At 47.2% G+C, this 22,165-nt stretch overlaps 1 protein-coding gene across 1 annotated transcript in view; it reads right to left on the bottom strand.

Annotated features, from left to right (window-relative positions):
- Window positions 1-16,731: 16,731 nt before the first annotated feature.
- LOC119374759 (beclin 1-associated autophagy-related key regulator) overlaps window positions 16,732-22,165 on the bottom strand; it is a 198,422-nt gene continuing 192,988 nt past the window's right edge. The window contains exon 11 of the mRNA XM_049411003.1: window positions 16,732-16,838. Coding sequence (XP_049266960.1) covers window positions 16,755-16,838 — 84 coding nt within the window. The 3' untranslated portion in view covers window positions 16,732-16,754. The remainder of the gene's footprint in view (window positions 16,839-22,165) is intronic.

The following is a 22,165-nucleotide window of genomic DNA, read 5'->3' as shown; positions in this document are numbered from 1 at the left end:
GACGACAGAGACGCCACGGCAGGTGACGGTGCGCTATTAGAGTCTTTTATCAAGTTACGGAAACACGGTACACAAATGGGGTACGGGATAACGGTAGCGCTCCTCCTCTCTCGCTCGTCCGCTCCAAGTTCCAGTGACGCACTAGTGCGTCTCCCGAACGACAGGTGGATCGTTAAGAATGCATGAGCTGACAGGCAATAATGAGGCGTGACACCACACAGTAAATTTCGAAAAAGCTTTTGTGCTGTTGGAGTGTCTTTACCGCAATTAGCAGCGGCGAAAGCACAACGAGCGAAAAAGGAAGAGCGGTACCGTAAATGCGTAATACCGTTGTTGTTCTCCCTCAACCCACTCCCGGTCGTTTTCAGTCGCTGAGAAGCGAGGTCAAACCTTTCAAGGCGACAAGGCACGAGTGGCGGCTCTTAGTAGCCTTCTTGATAAAGAAACAAGGAGAGAAATGCGTGACTGAACCGTCACTGGTTTTAACCGATAAAGAAATAGCGTTTCTGACAGCCGGACCGGGGGAGGCACGCGATTGAGGGAGGTGGTTTAGGAGCTGCTCAGGTGCCGTTTGCAAATGAAACTACTTACTTTAGGGAGTGCTTCATAATAAATAAAGCACTGCTCCACTTGCTCATCTCCACGCGTACGTCGCATCGTTTTAACAAGTAAAACGAAGACAGCAACGACAAAGCAGAACGGCAGCGGCATCACAGACGACGAAAATTAGCAAGTGGCACAGTGCTTGCGCATATTTACGTAAGCCTTGCAAATGACTTTCTGCGGAATACCTTAAAAAATAGCTGCGCACTTTGTAACCGAAAGAATAAATCGCGATGTGCGTATTAACATTATATCGGGCTGAGCATGAGCAAGAGATGCTGAATATATGAGCGTGCGACATATCGCCTGTACTTTAGCAAAATTATCTGTCAGTGTGGCATTGCTTCAGCACCTTTGAAACTTCCGAGCACCAAATCGTGGGCAGCGTTTATTTCATGCAAAAGAAAACAATTCATGTTCATATTCTTTCACATGTCTTGGAAAACATACCTTGAAGTTTTTTAACATGTGAAAAAAATATACTGAAGAAAAAAGTACTTAATTCAATCGTAGTGTTACAGCGGATTATGTAGGATATTGGTACATTCCTCGTAACTGCATTAGAAGGGCTGCAGAAAGATACACTATAGTCAGTTTGCGGATTTCCTGGCTGCTCTGAACAGGTTAATAACGATAAATTGCAGAATATACTTGGCTGAATACTGGCGTCACTGGTATCTCCAATACTGCAGCTACCAATGATAGGCACGTTTCAAGTCTTCTTGAACTCAGAAACAAAAGAATCAAGGGGTGACGATTTGAAACCGAGATTACGAAACGCTAGCTATATTGTGCGTGACCTACGCTTACCTCGTGTCGCCGGGACGGGTCAAGTGGCAACCACAGTACCAGTCTCCAGATTCATACGACTCGGGTAGCAACGCGTGCGTCTAGACACTCGCAGGACGGTGGGACAGTCGCCAGCCGCCTGTGCCTTGTCAATGCGCACCGCTGTTTCTCGCCAAATTTGAGAGTGGAAATTCTTGTAAACAAAGGCGATGCAGCCACTTTCCTTTCACTCCTACGCTGTAAGAAGCACAGTGCAACATCAAACCTACAGCATTAGGACTGCCATCCGAAAAACCTGCAGCTGCTATGGAAGCTCTCCCATGCTTTTCGCCGAAAGAATAAAGAGAGAAAGGAGTGAAAGGTGAGACCACGTGTGAGACTAAAACGTTTTAGCAACATGCGGCAGTGACGGTAATACCGTACGTTCTAGTAACTTCGGCAGCCTAATACCTGCAGGTGCATCTTTTCAAGAACCTCTTACCTTTGAGTTCTTAGAAGGACAACTTCGTGCCAAGCGAGAAGCTCCACTGGGAATGCCAGAAAAAAAGGTGACGTGAATAACACAGTTTCATTCCGTCGACGGCAACAATCCAAAGGTTCCTACAGGCTTTGTTTCGTTGTCATAACCTTCTCTGGTTCAGATATGTCAGCGATGTGTGCAATCCAGCGTCTTGCCTTACGCCGCGAGGAGACTTTGTTAGAGGAGTACTGACACAAAATTTTGAAGGCGAGATAACTTGTGGGATAGATTTGTGTGGACACACACTCATCCCCTACGAAATATGGATGGATAATATTGCCTACAACATATTTAAAATCGATTTTAAAGTGCGTGTAGCGCCACTGCACGCGAAGCTCGCCTTTGGTTTTCGTGTAACCAACCAACCACCACCTGCGCCACGAGTTTGTGCTGGCTGTCACGATTCTTGCGAGCGCTCTCTCCTAGCAGACTTTTTGAACGGGAAGAGGGGGCACACATGCACGGGAGTGCAAATGCTGATGTCCTCTCCTCGGCAGAGCATTTTTTGGGGTCACGCATACTTAGAACGCCTCCGAGGGGATTGTAGCAGCACCCAGAAAGCCAGGGGCGTAGCCAAGGGGGGGGTTGGGGGGGTTCAAACCCCCCCCAAAATTTTTCAGTTTTGCTTGCGTATATATACACGCACACATACAAACGCACGCACGAACATACATAAAGTATGGTTGAACCCCCCCCCCCCCCCCCCCCGAAAAAAATTTCTGGCTACGCCCCTGCAGAAAGCCTTCGTTGAAAAGAGTCGACGACACGGTGCGCATGTGCACGTGGTTTTGTGTACTCACGTAGTCAACAATGTTTTAGGAAGTTGAAATGGCTCCAGCCACAGTTTGAGAGAGCTCAACGTTTCGGGATCGATCCGGTCCTTTCCTCACAGGGTGACTGCGTTGGTCATGGAAGCATGGCCGCGTCTTGTTCTCTCACCACGGCTCCGGCTTTTCCTTTCCCTCAGGTTTCGGAGGCCGCGAACGTATACTGGGGGCACTGTTCCTAGCGAGCGGTTCACATTTGCAGGTGTGTACTGAATGTGCGGAGACTCGAGCAAGAGCCTCCTTCGCAGATTCCTTTCTGTTTCTAGAACAGAAACGCCGTCAAAGAAGATTTTATGGTCGTGCTTCTCACAGTGCTCAGCAAGAGCGCTGCGCTGCGCTTCCATCTTCCTGACGTCGTTCTTGTGTTGGCGTATTCTCTCCAGGAAACACATGCTTCCGCCTATGTAACACGACACCTTGTAGACTACGCCTTGGTGATGGTCGGTCTTTCGGCCTCCTGCTTTTCTGAAGAGCCTGGAGAGCTGTTCACTGATGCCCGGCACATATGGAATGACGAAGCGCGGGGGCGGCTTCTTCGATTCCATTGTAGCCGGTGGGGTGGCCAGGGAAGGAGGGTGGTCGCACAGTGTGTCTCTCGCTGTCTCTTTGCGGTACGGTAGCTGCCCTCTCGATACACATAACTATTTACATGATAACTATTCTGTGTTCAGCTCCGCGCTCTCTGAAACCGAAACTGCGGCTGGGCGCTGTAAAACCATCTACAAATAATTAACCGTCGCGCGCTCGAGGAAACGAGCTTTCCATCCGTAATAAGTGAGTCGTAGAAAAAACAAGATCCAAACTTTTTGTGTCCATGCTCCTTTAAGCTGCCATCCCCTTTTGCTGAGGAAGCAAAAGGGGGGGGGGGGGAGATGAAATTCTTGGATAAAGAAGAAGAGAAAAGCACAGGATAGTAACCGTCTCTCGTCGAGAAGAACATCTCAAGTTCTCAACCCTCCTGTCCAGGAGAGGGGGATTATAATAGCAGAACAGAGGCTCGTTGTGGTTGGAAAAGATGAAAAGGGGGTGAAAGAAGTTCGAAGAAAGACGAGAGCACCAGGGGCGTAGCCAAGGGGGGGGGGGTTGGGGGGTTCAACCCCCCCCCCCCGAAATTTTTCAGTTTTCCTTGCGTATATAGGCACGCACACATACAAACACACGCACGAACATACATAACGTATGGTTGAACCCCCCCCCCCCCCCGAAAAAAATTTCTGGCTATGCCCCTGGAGAGCACCATCTAGAGTGCCCAGAACACAAACTGCCAGGCTGGGGCGACTCTTTAGAAAAACCGGCGGGTGTCCGCCGGCACTGGGAATCGAACCCGGTAGCTTCCGCATTGGAAACGGACGCTCTAGCTCTAGCCATTCGGCTTCCTCTGCGGTTTGGGCAGAGGTAGCCGGGGCAACCTGACAAAGGAGGTGGACGCAGGCACTAGAGGGAAAGGGGGGGGGGAGCGTGTCACACAGTGTGTGTGGGGGGGGGGCGATCGCCCCTACCGCCCCCCTCTGGATCCGCCACTGTGTCAGAAATATAGTGTACTTCTGGGACTCGGGTGCTAGCGGAGCTCGCCAATAACCAGCCCTTGCATCAAGCTTGCTGAACCATCTTTCAGAAGCCATGGAAGTGGCTATATCGCGCAAGAGCGCTATATCGCGTTCCCCTTAACCCTCCCCTTGTGTTTTCTTTGCGCGATATAGCCACTTCCGTGGCTTCTGAAAGAACATGAACCCACTAGCCCAGCAACGTGTGCTTCTGGATTGCTGAACCATGCACCTCCGGCAAGTCTAGCCAAACATTCGTCGAGGGAGGCATTACGACTCGTTCCCGCAGAATGTTCTTCTTTAACCCTCCGAAGTCGACGCAGATTCGAAGCTCGCCTCCTCTCTTTTTCGCGACTACCATAGGTGCGCACCACTCTGTGGCCTCGTCGACCTTTCTGATGACGCCACGGTTCTCCATTCTCTCCAACTCACGTTTGACACTGGGCAGCATGGGCAGGGGTACTCGCCGCGGATACGTAATAGCGCTCGGCTTGGCATCGGGGAGTAATATTATCCTGTATTCAGGGGCGTAGCCAAGGGGGGGGGGGGGGGTTGGGGGGTTAAACCCCCCCGAAATTTTTCAATTTTGCTTGCGTATATAGGCACGCACACACACAAACGCACGCACGAACATACATAAAGTATGGTTGAACCCCCCCCCCCCCCGAAAAAAATTTCTGGCTACGCCCCTGCCTGTATTCTGTCTTGAGAAGACCCAGGCCTGTAGTCAGTGGCGTACCAACTCGCTGGCGAGTGGGGGGGCTGGCGTCGCTCTGTCCGCCGTATATATATATATATATATATATATATATAATATCTGGGGTTTAACGTCCCAAAACCACCATATGATTATGAGAGACGCCGTAGTGGAGGGCTCCGGAAATTTCGACCACCTGGGGTTCTTTAACGTGCACCTAAATCTAAGTACACGGGCCTCAAACATTTTCGCCTCCATCGAAAATGCAGCCGCCGCGGCCGGGATTCGATCCCGCGACCTTCGGGTCAGCAGTCGAGTGTGTATATATATATATATATATATATATATATATATATATATATATATATATTTATATATATATATATATATATATATATATATATATATATACATATATATATATATATATATATATATATATATATATATAGTACTTATAGTGCTGACCAGATGACTTGCTTTTCAAAACTGTTTTAAATCAAGGAAGAATCTGCACGAACAGATTGTGCAGGTTGGGCCGCCCTATACTGCAACAACTCAGTGTTTAATAGCATTTTGGAAATATTGCCTTGAAGTTTAAAAATTACACCCAAATTTAACCTGATCATCTGAGCATTGCATCAGCAAGCTTCCCAGTCTTAGTTTGGCGTTGTAGATACTATGAGTATGAAGAATCTGTTATGACTCTAGTGCCTTAAATTCTCACTTATTAAACAAAAATTGTGGCGGACAAAGTATGGTACTTCGCAGAAGTCTTCAGGATAAGCGGAGAGCCAATTTCTTAAGTGTTAGAGCTCTCTAATATAAAGTCTTTCTTAAGAGGAAGACCAAGTTCAGTCAATTAATACTTAAGCAAACCACAATGAGCTGATTGTGTATAGTTATAAGATTATAAATGACTACGAATTTATGTGCTAGGTGTCGTTCCTTGCCCTCCTATTTTTCCCAGCTTGGGTGGGGGGCAGACGGGAAAGCGGTGAGGTGGCTCTTTACTCCTCCCCTCCGGTTCCTCCAAGTAAATAGCGTACGTAAACTGTGTAAGCTATATTTTCCTTGAAAAAATGTGGGCCATTATAACTTTAAACTATCCCGCATTGTTTCCTTCCGTATATGTCGTTAGCTGTTAATGATTGGTCGAAATTTTCTGGGTCATGCTCACAGCACTTGCTCGTAAAATGACGCAACAAATGACGCGTAAGTGATCCACCGCGTAATTGCCACGTATGCATGACTGCGTAAAAAATAATAATAATGAACTATTTTCAACACGGCGTATTGTTTGTCATTGGTTCTTCGCTATTCGTCAAAAATTTTCAATGTGCCAAAAAATTGCCTCCAATTGTTACGCGACGTCACAAGTCTGCGAAAACTCGCGGTGTTAAAATGAAGCGTGCACAATAACCAGCACATTACTGTGCTGAACAATAACTCTTTTTTTTAACACGAGAGTGTTTTGTGCCGGGGTCCACCAAGTACATCCCTCACGGATATGACGTTGATAAAATGGACGCCAACGGGTGAGAAAGCAAAAACCAAGAAAAGGATACCCCGCTGGGAATCGAACCCACGACGCTGCGGCCGCGACGGCAAGCGCCCGACGCCCTACCGATTAATACGGGAGATGCTAGACACGGCGCGAACGCGCCTTATATTTTTCACACATTCTCTTTCGCGGCGGGCGGAGCGGGGCGGTGCCACCGTCTGTGAGATGTGAAAAGAAGTAATGTTTCACGATCGACACTTACTAGCGCTTACTCCGAGATTGCACGCGATATCGGAGGTCATGGCTAAAGCGTCTCGATACCAGAGAGGTACACTGGCCGCGCTGGCGTCGCCGAGGCACCCTTGACGCAGTTACGTTGTTTGCCTTTGGCTTCGTGTTAGCGTGCGTCGGCTCATCGGAGTAGTGCAGCTTCCACGTGCACCAACGGGATTTCTCCGCCGCCGACTGCTTCATTTGCGAGAGCACCGACTAACAAAACTGCTGCAATATGTGTTGCAGAAAGGACGCGACTTCGACGGGCGAATGTCCTGCCTTGGTGGAGCGAGAGCAGCGCCTGCGAGGCAGAGGCCAGCGGGACGCACGCGTTTGCGGCTCAGGCTACGAACCTCTACCTCCCGTGTTGCTGAAGCGCAGTGTGTGTTATCTTTGCATGAGCAGAGGCGTCGGCTACCCGTTACTAGAAAGCGCACACCGTGCCGTTTCTCTCTTTAATAGACGACGCTTTGAAGAAGTGCATACCGGGTACCAGTGTTAATTATGAGTTTGTTCATATCATCCTTACGCGGGATTCACGATTCGCTGTGTCTAAATATCTGTTCACACCGTCAGCTACCACAACGGTTTAATCATGATCATGGGCGCGTTAGTCTTCGCAATAGAGACATGCTGTCAACAGGGATGCATCCACGTCAAACGGTGCTGTAGCTGCCAAACACGAATAGACATTGTACAAGCTCTCATATATCACTACACAATAAGCACTGCTTGTGTGAAGACACGTTTCACTTTCGTGTTATACCAATTCCTATGACGGAGGGATCAGCCATGTTTTTTTTTTTTTTTTTGAATAGCCAGACAGTGCCTCTTTCTGAACGTAATTGAAGAAGGCTGCCCGCCAATCACATTGGCAGCGGCTGCTTATAGCAGCGGGCGAGATGGATTCATGCGTGTATGATAGATACTTTCAGTTGTAGTATAACGATGTTGAGCTGTTTTTGCGCATGTACAACTCCCTGTGAACTTATCGTTGCTGACAAAGAGGTAGAGAGAGAAATAAATATTATTAGGAACGACACAATCCTTTGCAAGTAGGCAGCCTTCTTAGTCCAGAAAACCGTGGACGCTGATCATCTCCTTGGTGAAGTAGAACAAGTAACGGGGCAAACTTGAAAGCTGGGCTTCTCAATGTGCTCACAAGCCGCCACGATCGCTGCAGGCTACCATGTGATAAGCCAAGTGAAGCCGGCAAATCGGAGACTAAAGTGGGAATCTATTTTAGCTGTCCTGGCTAGGCACAACTAAAATGCTGGACACTTCTGCACACTCATCAACTCACAGCAGCTTGAATATGGAGCAGTGGCGATGCTATTCCTTTTCAAGGAAATTGAATTTCATGAAAAAGAGCGTTTGATCGGGCTATAAAACGTTTATTGGTTCCCGCGCATATCTGCGTCGCGGATTACTTAAATTTCAGGCCAGGCAAGACAAAATAAAATCGCGAGATTGTTGCAATGTTATAGAGCCCCTGCTGAGCGATAGCCTCCTCTGCAATGCTCGAGCGCAAGACGCACAAGCGTGGAATAGGCAGCCCGCACCGCAGGTAGCCTACAGTGCGTCGTCATGACAAACGGAGGACAGTCGTCACCGCAGAATCGAGGTCAAATTTTATTACAAAATTATCTTATTGCTGCGTTCAAGTAAAACTTTGCCTTACTTGTTAGTTTCCCGGTCTGCAGCCGACAGTAACCACTGTCGAAAGTGGGGGGGGGGGGGGGGGACTCCGCCCCCTCAACATTTCTCAGTCAGTGGGAGGGCTAGCGCCCCCCAAGCACAGTCGGAGTTGTCCGACTGTGCTTGATGCATTTGTAAAACACTTGCAAAATCTAGTGATACACATTCTTGTGCTTGTGCTCCGCACCACTGGTGCGGAGCACAAATAGGAAAAGGACGCACCGTTTGCTATTCGTTGAAATTATACAAATCGGCGACCCCCTAGATTTCGTTATCGGTTGCCCTGTCGTGTTATAAAAGGGTAGCTCGCCACTACGAGGTTAAGCAACGTCATTTGGGCAATACACAAGGACCTGTTTTTTCTTACATTCGTGCATTTTGTAATTTGTATTGTTATTTGTATTTGCTTTATGCAGTGCAGCGAGTAAAACCAGTAGGTCTAAACTGTGCAATGCTCGTTCCAGCTGCAAATAAAGCGACCTAACCGAGGCCCCGGGGTACTCCGGTCGTTATATGTGTTCAAATTGAAAAAAGTTGAAGATGTGACAGCTGCATCACCTACAGGCAGCATTACGAAGAAACGCTTCATGTTTCCCAAGGGGAGATAAACAGTTCAAGATGAAAATTCTGCAGCAGAAAAATTGCAGGCTGACCAAAAAGAGCGAGGTTCGATCCTCAAGCGATAGTAAACGAGATCAAAAGCTCATATCTGAGTAGGGCAGGGGGATGTTCACTGCGGTCTTCCCCCATACTTACAGCAACCCCTTCACAGGGCACGAAAAGACCAGAAAGACACGTATCCATCCGAGCTGCGGGCGTTTGCGTTAACGCTGCACTTACTTTCTCCATCAGCTTATGCGTATGTACGTTCGAAGTTTAATCGAGCACTGTAGCAGAGTGCACTATACGAGAACGGTATACAGAATTCCATCAAAGGAAATGCTGCCTTCACAGATGAGTCACTGTCTTGAAAAAGCTATCCCAATGCAGCACAAAAACTCTACTGTACTTTGATTGTTGATGACAAATGAGGAAATCTGTTGGGACTGTGGGCGACTAAGTGGTTAGATATGTGGACTTCGGGACTGGAATGCATGATGACAGACTGCATGTGTTGGCTTAAACTTACAACATAGGATGCCACTTGGGCGTTTTCAATTGATTCATTGACAGGATGAGAGAGAGCCGATCCAACGAAATAGTATCAAGAAGCTACATATCTATTGAAATAGTGTCGACTGCAAGCTGAATGCACATATTTAAAGCACGTCCATGCAAAGCCAAAACTATTGGTTTTGGAGGTTCTGAGCTTGTCTTGAGAAAATAAATGGCTTTCAAGCCTTGATGAGCATATCCTTCTCGATGAGCATATCCTAGCTTTAAAGACCCACATTTATATTTCGCTCAAAGAAAGTGGCCGAACTCCACATATGCCATAAGACTCCGCCATGTGACGAAGGAAATAAACAGGAAAATGAGTGCCGAGAAGTGAGGTGTGCTCTTACGAGGATGATAATTTTGAAAACCAGAGATACATACCCTTCATCGATGTGCATGCTTCCAAGGAAAACGCCAAAAGAATCAGAATAAAACTGACTGCATTCTTATCTGCCATTTGGCTTCTTATTCTTGACAACTTCTCCCTTAATGCTCGCTATAACGTTAAAAACCACGGTGCAGAGATGCGATCAGTGTGGCAGGCGCGCTTTGGTTCCCGTTTCTTGCCTAAGGCAAGATGGCCGCCGCGCACACGGCGCGGCTTCACTGCGGCCCATTGGTAAGTATAAGCGGCCTCCACTACAGCAAGCTTTATTTAAACCATATTGGTTGACCCTCTTCCGGGCGCCATCTTGAATCGCACAACACGCCACCTATAGTTTATGAGCATTCTTTATATAGTGTCGCGTGTTTGTGACGGTGATCAACGCAATTGCAGCCGGTAAAAATGAAAGTCTTTATTTGGGCGAACTTGTGACCGGAAAAAGAACGACACTCAAAGTGCAACGATATCGGCGCAGGCAGTCGTCGAATAATGTGATCAGCGCTAAGGTGCATCAGCATTTATACACGTGGCATCGAAGATTATACATTTATACATTCATTAATTATACATCGGCATTTATGCATATGGAATCAGCCGCGCTAGATCCAACTGTACTGTTTTCGTTGCGCACTGAAGGTTATCAGAAGATTCTAAAATAATCTGGAAGGTTCCCAGACACTCGGGGGTGATTAGCGCAAGGGAGTGGTTATACGTGTAACAGACCGATTACATAAAAATACAAAAAGAAGCGCGCGTGGACTATCGCACACTGTAGCAAGCAAGCTAGGTCTCCAGCAGCGATAAGTAGGCCGTTAGTTACTTATTGCAAGAGAAAAAACAAGATGCACATCTTTTGCGTCTGAACTTTAAAGTGACAAGAATTTCCAGCACTGTGTCTACAAGTTTGCTCCCAAGAGATCGAGTCACTGGAAAAATAGCTTCCAAGTCAGGCGAGAGCAGCAGTGGTAGTGAGAGTGAATAGTCAAGTATGCGGCATGTTTAATTGAACCAACAAAGCTATTATGAAAAAGGGTAACATTAGCTTTTGAGGTAGTGGATGGCCATAGAGGATTATGGTGAATTTCGTAATGACAGTACACCAAAGGGTTCGGTCTCATGTAAGAGCCACACCCCATCAATATTGTGAAAAAAAGAAGTGTGGCCCTTATACGAGTCAAAGCGGTATTTATGCATCTTGAATGTTTAATGTTGTTGTGTGAAAGTGAAGCGACAGATGCAGAAGTTCAAAAGGCTAGAATACTGAGGCTGCCCCGTACCCAACCAGATCAACAGCAGTGCCTGTATCTCCTTTCATGCACATGCAGCTGTGTCCCTAGGCAGTAGTGCACCCAGGAATTCTCTCAGGGGGGGGGGTTGAAATTCTTAGAAGCCTACAGGAGTGTGGGATGGGGGGGGGATGTGCAGGCACATTGCATAATACGCCATTTCGTTGTTTAGGCTGGAGGATTGCGACGACAAAGAAAATATGAGATACCAAATAGTAATAACAATACTACTACTACTGCTAATAATAATAATAATAATAATAATAATAATAATAATAATAATAATAATAGGAATAATAATAATAATATTAATAATAATAATAATAATATCAAATGTGATGATGATGATGATCTTTCAGCATTTTACACCAAGATCTTGAAAAACTTGAGAGGGCCAAGAAACTGTTCAGTGAAGCAGCGCACGGAGAAAATAAATGGCAAATTGAATAAAGCAACGCGTAATATGGTTCCAACAAAGATGCCTGGCAAATACTTATTTTTGTTAGTTCTTCAGCTCCAGGTAGTGATAAGGGTGCTGACGTGCGGGCCGGCTGGTGATCGCGCAATGCTGTTATAAAACAAATGATTACTATGGTAGCGCAAACAAATGGGACGCAAGAAAGGCACACGAGGACACCCGGCGCCGTGTGCCTTTCTTGTGTCCCATTTATTGTGTCTTGTGCCCGATTACCACAGTAATCAGGAAATGTCATACAAACAAGCCCCATTGGCAACTTTAGCAATTAAAGAACTCTGCAACTGAGAATGTTGTGCACAATGTGAGCAGAACATCCTATATTATACTTCCTTCAAGCCTCGCCAAACTACAAATCTGAAAGTGCATCGTAAATATTTACTATAAGCTTTGTGGCATTGATTATAAACAGTATATACGTGCAGCTCAATGCAGCTGCACTGTAGCCAGGCTTACCGTTTTGCCATGTCATTCGGGTGCACAGGTTCGGCGACTGAAGTATCCTCAGTGATAAGTGACTGATCGATTGACGCATCTGAAGGCGATAAGTGCTGAGTTGTCGCTTCCTTTTTGGCCGCAATCGGGCATTCCGGTGCTGTCGCTGCATCTCTTGAATCTGAACACGGACTCTTTTTCGGGAAGTAGGTGAGGATCGTGTTCGACTGGCGCTTCAGCGAAATGCATGTGATGTGGTAGCTCATTCGACGCAGATTCGCGCAGCAGACACAGAAGCAAGTTCTAGCAAGCGAACTGAACGTGTGCATGGGGGCACATCAAACTTCGTAGCTTCCGTCCGATGTACAACATACAAAAAAGAAGTGGTAAAAAGAGAGAGGGCGAGAGTTGTCTAAAAAAAAGAGAAAGAAAACGTGGCACCCCAATATAACTCTCGCACTTTCCAAAGCCCTTTTTTCTTGTCACGCGTCCTTGAAAACAATTACTCATTCTGCCCCGTCGTCTTACTCCTCCCATCTTCGCAACGTATGGATTTTCGCATAGCATTCGTGCTTGCTTGGGGTCCCTGCGTGCGCGCGGTACTGCGGCATGGCTGTCGACGCACACACTAGTTGCGCCAAGGCTTGCTCATAAATGCAGGAACCACAGTGTACGTGCTTAAACGAATATCGCCATGTGCTCGAGCTGTACGGCCTCCCTGGTTTGCTGTCGCTTTGACGAACGAGCCACGTACGAGGTCGCCTTTCTTCTCGCCGCTCCAATACAGCTCGTCCGTCCTCTGTCAACAAAGTTAAAAAAAAAAATGCGCGGCCACCCCGCTGGCGACACCATTTGCCTGTAGAAAACGCAAGCCCCGAAGAAAACAAAAAACACTATTTTCGAAGCGCCGCCGACGCCCTCTTATCTTTGGAACTTTGAGTGAACATTTTTCCCTACTTTTCGGAATCCATACGGTTCCTTCTTGAGCGGTCGAGGGAGGGATGAACAGGGCTTCTTTTCTTGTTTGGTGGGTATGAAAGGGTGAGGCAGGCGGCGGCAGTGCTCTTCGGTCAAAGAACAGAGGAGTGCGAGGGATTGACCGGTGGGAATGAGTTGAAGAGTAAAAGGGGGTGGGGAGCTCCTTTGGCGTGTGGATGTGTCGAGGTGCACTGTTAGATGAGAGACAGGGAAAGGGGGATACTTGGAGTGCCGGACTGTGAGGCTGTACGCGTACATCTTTTTTTCCTTTTCTTTTTCTTGCGCTTTGCGCGGGGAAAAGCGAAGTCCTGCCAGCATTCATTTCCGGTAATTGGCTTCAGCTGCGATGGATTGGGGACGTCTTTTCCGTCTCTCTAAGTTCCGCTGATGCAGCTCGCGTCGCAGCCAGTACAATCAGTTTTGTTGAAGATGGCTTGGGTACGCTCTTCCGGTGGCCGGTTTTTGGGAGAAGGCATAGAACGCGCTATTGTGTTCGTAATGCTGCAAACATTTTCACGAACCGCCGGTCCCCATCGTCGGCTACGGGCCACACGCTCGGAGGAGTGGGGTGTCAACAAGACCGTTTTTTTTCTTCTTTTTTCGGCAGCCTAGTACGCCGACGGCTTTTCGAACATGTGGTTTCGCTTTGAAGTCGCGCGCGCGCCACCGTTAGCGGTTTCGAACTGGCTTCGGTCAGGTCTTTATCCCTCCCGTTTCGGACTGCACGTGTGCATGGCACAAAGGCGGCAAAGCGCAAGAGCCGACGGGCCATTCGCGTTCTTACTGTCTACGTTACTCAGCCGGCCGCGGAAACGGGCGATGGTTTTGCTGGCGCCACGGATAGCGGAGATATGTATTTCTGTCGTGATGTTGATTGGGGGACACCTGTTACTGGATTTCTCAGCTTGCGTCGTTGTGTTTTTGGAAGCGAAATGCTTCCCGAATAAAAGATTTTGGGTAGCCGTTCCTGGCGCGTTTCCTGAATATATCGCGTTTTTCTTGTTTTTCTTTCTAAAGTTGTGTGCTGCAGTGCGTTCCGGCTCTTCGCATTAATATCTTTACTACTGATGTATTGCGGATTTTTGTGGGGTTCTAAAGTGAACTGAAAATATCGACTTGTGTAGGTGTGTTTGCACAGTTTCATTTGCAAGTTACAAAGGCATCTAAAAACGACAGGGAGTCTTCTGTTTCAAGGGTGAACTGTACTCGTTGGATAAATTTAGATGAGAGAATAATTGTGACTTATGACCTCTTGACGCTCGAATGACAGTCGTTGAGACGTATCTGTGAAAGATTTTTGACTGCGGCTGCAATGAATTAAGAGCTTGTTCCTCGATGTGTTTCACTGTTATATTTGCCATGGCGACAGACATGGGCACAGGGTTCCAAATAGTGAAACGTTTATGAGAAAGTTTGCATATTTAGCAAAATTAAGGCATTGTGATGAGGCAGAAAGATTCGCACCATATGTCTCTGGAAGGGCCCAAGTGCTTCAAATGCTTTTCTCCTTTTTTTTTTGTTTTGGAGGATCGATAGTTACCTTGGTTCGGTCCTGCCAATTAGAATTACGTTAGAGCTCGTCTGCACGTAAAACGTGGCGCTAATTGGTAACACCGTGAATATAAAGGGCATTTTAGCGGTGACACGTGGCTATATACTTTAGAGCTTGTCATTGAATGAGTGCCTTCATTTTCATTTTGTGTTTTGTCACGGCCGCTAGATGAAAAAGCTTCATCCAGAGGGCGTGGTTTTGTAGAGCCATCTATATGATGAAAAAAGAATGTTTGTCGGCAAGGAGAGCGTACATTATTGACTATTTAAAGGAAAACAAAGGTGTTCCGTGACGGACACAATTCGTGTTCACTATAATATCAAGGATTTAAGAAAAAGTAACGAGAATGCCACCGGCATCGCAACAGGAAATGTTCATCACGCTTAAGCGAGTTTCGTTTCCATAGCGAGTAAGGCATTGAATGTACATGAAAGCGCTTGTTATTTCTATAAAATGAGTTTTATGACGTAGAATTTGAAAGAAGTTGCACATTCAAGACAAAACCAACATATATTTATTGCGCAATTTCGTCGTCGCGCCATTAGTGCCATTAAATCAAGCCATGTGACACCGACAATTTAATGGTATTTAGGCACTTGATATCTTAATCTCTAATTACATTAGAAGCGTCCCAGTGAACCAGGTATAATTTGCATGTGCGCAGGTAAGTGCATTATATTTGCCCGTGTAAACCGGATAATAACGTTACAAACGGTAAACAACACTGCGAACTCTTGTTCTGGACAAACATGTATGTAGCACTGCATACACAGCTGGATGAGCTGCTATACGTAATATTTTTCATGTCACATGCACTGTGCACCGACGTCTGTGGTCAAGTCACGCGGCGCATTGTCATTGTACACAGCCCCTTTTAGACTTCCCCCGAGAATCAAACAAATAAAAAAAACAATAGCTTGTTTCGAATATTCCGAAATATCTCCTTGCTCTATTGCAATAATCAGAGGGGGCAAGAAAAGAGGAGGGGTCAAACTGACGACCCGTGAAAGCATCTTTTCTTTCGTCCAAAGCCGCTTCACTGGAAGTGAACGCAGAGCCACAGAGCACGCGGTTTGCGCTCTTTCAGTTTAGGAGTAGATGGGTGAATACAACGTATTTCTGGAGTAAATGAGAGAAAATCGACCTCAGACCACCTCTTGAATTGAAATAACAACGTCTGAAAGGCCCGTGAACGTGTACGCTGGATTCTCGGTGACAATGACCGTGAAGCAGTTGCGAGGGGGGGGGGGGTCAGGTCGGCCTCAGGGGGGGTTACAACCCCCAAACCCCCCCCCCCCCCCCGTCGGTGCGCCACTGCCTAGGGGTGGGTGCAGGATCTATGTGAAACTGAGGCGGCAGTTTTGTGACCAGAAAGGTATTGAAGGACGCTGGCGACAGTGAATGAAAGTATGAATCGTGTTGTAACATAATGCAGAAAAGTAGATCCTGCAGAAACAGCAATGGAAAAGTCCGTGTGCACAACTAGTAGTATCTTGTCCATGGAAGTAAGCAGCGCGAAAAACAAGACGACGCACACATGAAGGAATGACAAGAACATTCACAACAAGAACAAGTCATTCCTTCCTGTTTTTTGCACTGCTTACTTCCATGCATTTGCACCAACTGGCCAAGCTACCTACACTTCTAGTATCTCGTCTCGACAATGACAGATGGCACCGACATTCAACAGCAGTGCAGGTCCTTTCTTTCCTTGTACTGGCTGCAAATGGCAGATACGTTTATCTGCTCCAGTCAAAACAGTTAAGTACTAATTTGCTCAATTATGGCACTGAACCACACATGTATTGTGAAAGTGGTGCTGGCTGGATCGTGCACCAACAAAGGAAACTAGCCAGCAAACAGATGACTACTCTGTGTTCTCAGATTGATACATTTCGTATTATATTATAAACAGATTCTACATGTGAAACAAAACAAGTCAACTGGCTAGGATATTCTGCAATAGACCCTAGCACAGTAGCCATAAATAAGTGCCAAGCAGCTGCATGTGTTCAGGAGAGCAGCTTTTATCACTTTGGCTTCCAAAAATTGCTGACCAGGGCGGCAGCTGATGACAGTAGACTGCTGCTGGGCTGGGGGCTGCTGGGCCGCCACTGCATCAGAAAGGTTGGCATTCAAGGCACTTAGTGCAGAAAAAAAGGGATGGTCACAAGATAAGTGCTACTCTATTTCACAATGTCATCACGAAACACATGCAATGTGCATGCACAGATGTATTGCTGAAGAAACAAAAAAGAATAGGTTAGGCTCATTGATACATGCCAGAAGGACCGCCACCGGAAAAGGGGGTGCTGTTTCTTTTTTTTTTTTTTTTCACTTTGCGCAGTGAACTTGAAGTCATATGATGGCCAGTGAAAACAGGACGTCGTCGTTTCTTCTTTCGTCTGTGTTGCGTTTGCGCTAACCATCATGAGCATTTTCCAACTCGCCCAATTCGCTACCCTCAAACAGGACACAGTAAGAGAAAAGGAAAAAAACTTACTGTGTCCAGTTCACGTTGGCCATTATGAGCATTTTCCAACTCGCCCAATATGCTACCCTATTACAGTCAACTTGAAAGCCATGCCAGTTGTTGCTCTGCTCTCGCGACCCTTGCCACTTCAGCATGTGGCACGGCTTTGATGGCAGTGGGGAAAAGAGGGTGTGGCTAGACAAGCCTGAACCGCTGGAGGCAGGAACTTGAGCTCTGAACGCAAGCAATACTCAGAAGAAAGCTAAAAACATTGCAGCCTATTATGAATGGACTGGCGGCAAAGTGCGGAAATGTCAAAAGGTTGACAGCAGTTGCGGTAAATGCACCCACAACTCAAACATTTGCTGAAGGGTAAACATTTTGCCAATCCCACAAAGTCGGCAAAGGGTGCTGGCCCTCATGGAGTGTTATTGGAGGCGGTGACAGTACAAGATACTGCCAGCTCCAACCAATAAAGTTGCAAGGGACCTTGCCTTCCAGTCAGCTGTAAATGTGGCCGAGCTGCCTGGAACACAGCCCAGAGTTATGGTGGTGGCAGCTGCCATTGCAGTATTCATCGGCGGCATCCTACTGGCCGCTGCACCCCGTGGCGATACAGCCATCCTACTACAGGAACCAGATGCACAGATTGCCCACTTCTGCTACAAGGCCATATCTCCCAGCACCGTCACAGCCAGAAGGATACCAACTGCTTGACTCCGGGGGGATTTACCTGGCATTGCTGTGGAGGTGTCTCACATCTAGCTCGTGAGTGCCTTTCAGGTCAGCGTAGTGGCCCGCCCCACTGCTACCAATGCAATGATTTCGTTTACACTGTTGGGGGAACATGAGACGATAGGTGTTACTCTGGCAAGGACCTGCAAGTAGTGATGCAGAACTATCGATGGTACTATCGATACTATCGATAGCTGAGTCACTATCGAACTATTGATGGTGAAAAATACTATCGATAGTGCTATCGATAGTAAAAAAATTCGATGGTACTATCGATAGTACAAAATCAACATCGCGGACTCAGTGCAGAGTAAACTTGGTTCCCCACTCTGGTGGTACATAGGGGAGCCGGAGGAGCAGGCTGAAGGACAAGAAAGTTGCCATGACACATGATTATAAAATCAAACTCTTCAGCTGCAGTGGAAAGGAAGCCTTTACATGTGGTGGGACTGTGCGGCTTCAAATTGATATTGCATTTTATGATTTCAAAATAAAAAAATGTATCAAGAAGTTAATTGTAAGGTGTAACTGCTTGCTTTTGGATACGAATTTATTGATGGATATATTCCGCCATTTTCATTGCGGAAATAATTAATTTCTCTGCCAAAAATTGCTCATAAATTAAGCGAAGCTCGTAGTAGGCTATCGCAAGAACCGTATCATTATTCACACCACTATCGACAGTATCGTCACGTGGTTGTGACGATGAAGAATGCTGCAGCAAGACTGGAAAATACGGAGCTCTTTATTGGGCGAACTTGTGCCCAGAAAATCAAAGCTCAAGATACAAGCGATACGTACTGCGCACTGATAGCGGCGGGAACAGTCGTCAGCCGTTGAGTAATCTGATCATCGGTGGAACGCGTCGTACTTTATACATCCGTCATCAAACTTTCCAGTGTTATCGCTGGCACTCGCATAAGCTCTCGAATAAACTTGACTATTCGCGTCCGGCGCGTAATCTTAACAGAATGATCTGAAACAATTGTGAAGCTTCTCAAACATTACGGCGCGGTCTGCGTCAAACGTTGCTAACAGTCTTTGTGGGTGAAACCCGAATAAGTCAAAACAAAGCAATAAACACGTGTGGCAGTAATATCGCTAGTAATATTACGATGGTACTACCGATTGCACTATCGATAGTTTGTTTACACTATCGATAGTTTCAAAAAAACTATCGATACTATCGATAGTCAATTTATTGATAGTTCCGCACCATTACCTACAAGACTGCACTGCAGATAGTGGCCTTGGCCGGCAACAAGGAGCCTCTCTTGGAAGCGCGGATTGGCCAGACTATGTTCCAGGCCTTGCTAGGTACAGGCTCTAGTGTGAGCTTAAAGGGGCACTAAAGGCAAATGTTAAGTCGACGTTGATTGTTGATTCCAGAAACCTCGTAGTGCTTGTTTCATGCTAAGGAAATGCTTATTTTGAATAACAATCACGTTTTGTGGTCTGCATAGCGTTAGGACACTTCAAAAAAGGCCTCCCGACGTAGCATTTGCCTTGCCCAACGTTGCCCGCTTTTACTGCCCGCAGCTGATGCTTTGGTTTCTGCTCTGAAGGGCACATTACACAACATCACATGGACATGGCATTTTGTCGAACTTTCCGTTAGAGCGACTTTCATGAGCGTGCAAGGCACACGCAGCAGTATGCGATAACGAAACTACCACCGAGACGCAGCTGTGCGAGCGGAGTGCAGCCCTGCGAAAATGGAACTTTTGCAACCCCCGCGCCGTTCTCCACTGTAACGTCATGTTCTTTTTCCCATGAATCAAACAGAAAGCACAAACAGCATTTTATTACATCTTGAAATGCTCGGAATGTCCTTTTATTTATCGTAAGTAGCTTGGATACTAGTGATAATTTGTACTCGGGACTCTTGATGTCATCGGGCTCATTCCAAAACGTCCCACTGGTGGCACATATAGTGTGCTACATTTACTTCAATTTCTCTATTACTAGAGCACTGCTAATGATAATATTGACATTTTAGACGTTCTTAAACATTGACCTTTCCCTCTGACATAATAAGCTTTTGTCTGTTTAATTGGGATTTTGTCTTGAGGGGTGCAAGCCCATCTTGCACCACGATGGGGGAGCACTTGTGCGGCCCATGGAGCAGAGGAGATGGGTGCCAAACTCAGGCATGCACAGGAATGTGCACTCCACCATGTCGTGGGCGCAGCCACAAGGAGATGGCGCTATGTGTACCACATCACGTGACGAGTGGAGGATCGGGCGGCAAGAGGCTCTCTGGGACCGGTGTGTGTGATCGTGTCTGTTGAGCTAACATGTTGCCCCGCGAGCCCGCGTGCTTTAATCCTTAAGTCATTAAACAGTTGTCGTTATCCGTCTGCTCGTTCGTGTGCTCTGTTCTCGACCACGACATGGTGGCAGCGGTGGGATACGTGGAAGTCACGACAATGCAGTGAAGAAGGCACCAGACAAGTAGGCCTAACAAATGTCTGCACCGCAACACGGAACTCTGCAGCACCCATGGCAACGCCTACAGTGCCCACAGCTCAGCCTGCAACACCGCTCAATCCTTTCGTTGTCGAACTGCCGGTAAAGCTCGACTTTCGGAGACCAGAGAAGTGGAAGCGGTGGTTTACACGATGGGAAAGGTACCGCGTCATCTCAGGTTTGAAGAAACAAGACGACGAAACCCAGGTGAACACACTCATTTACGCGATGGGCTGTGAAGCAGAAGATGTCCTGGCATCGCTCAAGCTTTCCGACGCTGAGAAACTCAACTACGATGTGGTAACAGGAGCGTTCGCGAAACATTTCGTGCCGCGGACGAATGTGATATATGAGCTGGCGAAGTTCAACAGCTGGAAGCAAGAAGCGCATGAGTCAGTCGATGCGTTCGTAACCAAACTCTACAGACTAGCCGAAACCTGCGAGTACGGAGATCTAAAAGAAGAATTGATCTGCGATAGGCTCATGGTCGGTCTCGCAGACAAGCAACTACGCGAGAAGCTGCAACTTAACGCCGAGCTGACTCTTGAAGCCGCCGTCCCCGCTGCACGCAACTCAGAAATGATCAAGCAGCAGCAAAAAGATCTACGGCCGCAGCAACAGACTCCTGCAGCTATAGACGTCATGCGTGGATGCTCGAAGAGCAAAGGAAAGCCAAATCAGCGCTCTCAAAAAACACAGTGCAATCAAACGGCGCTGACGTGCAAGTGGTGTGGCTCAACAACGCACCCACCATCACGCACTATGTGCCCGGCGAACGGGAAAATATGCAGTGCCTGCGGCAAAAAGGGACACTTTGCCGCCGTGTGCTTGTCTGCCTCTCCGAAGAAGAAAAAGAGCACCAACCAAGCCGTTTTGGAAGAGGTTTATTTGGGTCGATTGACTGACCAACAGGACTCTGGGCCGTGGAGGACTGACGATACAGTAAATGGCTTGCCAATGAAGTTCAAAGTAGACACCGGTGTAAATGTTACCGCTATACCTACAAGCCTCTACAATGAACAAGTCATGGGCAACCTGAAGCAGGCCAAGAAACAGCTGCTGGGACCCCGCCGGACCAAAATCACAACAATAGGTCTGTTTAGCGCAACCTTGTGCTGGAATGGCCGAGTGTGTCAAGAAGTTTACGTGATCGACAAGTTACATGATGCACTTCTCAGATGTCCTGCAATCAAATCATTGGATATCCTTCGAAGCCTTCTCGAAGTCAAAGCGTCAACAAGCAAGGTCAGCGACCCTGCCCACATTTTCTGCCACTACCCCAACTTGACTACAGGCCTGGGTCTTCTCAAGACAGAATACAGGATAATATTACTCCCCGTTGCCAAGCCGAGTGCTATTACGTATCCGCGGCGACTACCCCTGCCCATGCTGCCCAGTGGCAAACATGACTTGGAGAGAATGGAGAAACTTGGCGTCATCAGAAAGGTCGACGAGGCCACAGAGTGGTGCGCACCTATGGTAGTCGCGAAAAAGAGAGGAGGCGAGCTTCGAATCTGCGTCGACTTCGGAGGGTTAAACAAGAACATTCTGCGGGAACGAGTCGTAATGCCCACCGTCGATGAATGTTTCGCCAGACTTGCCGGAGCTACATGGTTCAGCAAGCTTGATGCAAGGGCTGGTTATTGGCAAGCTCCGCTAGCACCCGCGTCCCAGAAGTACACTACTTTTCTGACGCCATTCGGCCGGTTTCAGTTCCTCCGATTGCCCTTTGGGATTTCGACAGCACCCGAGTTTTTCCAGAGA

The sequence above is a fragment of the Rhipicephalus sanguineus genome, chromosome 11 (genome assembly GCF_013339695.2).
Source record: "Rhipicephalus sanguineus isolate Rsan-2018 chromosome 11, BIME_Rsan_1.4, whole genome shotgun sequence".
NCBI classification, from domain to species: Eukaryota; Metazoa; Arthropoda; class Arachnida; order Ixodida; family Ixodidae; genus Rhipicephalus; species Rhipicephalus sanguineus.
The sequence above is the reverse complement of the archived record's forward strand: the minus strand, read 5'-3'. Positions and strand labels throughout refer to the sequence as shown.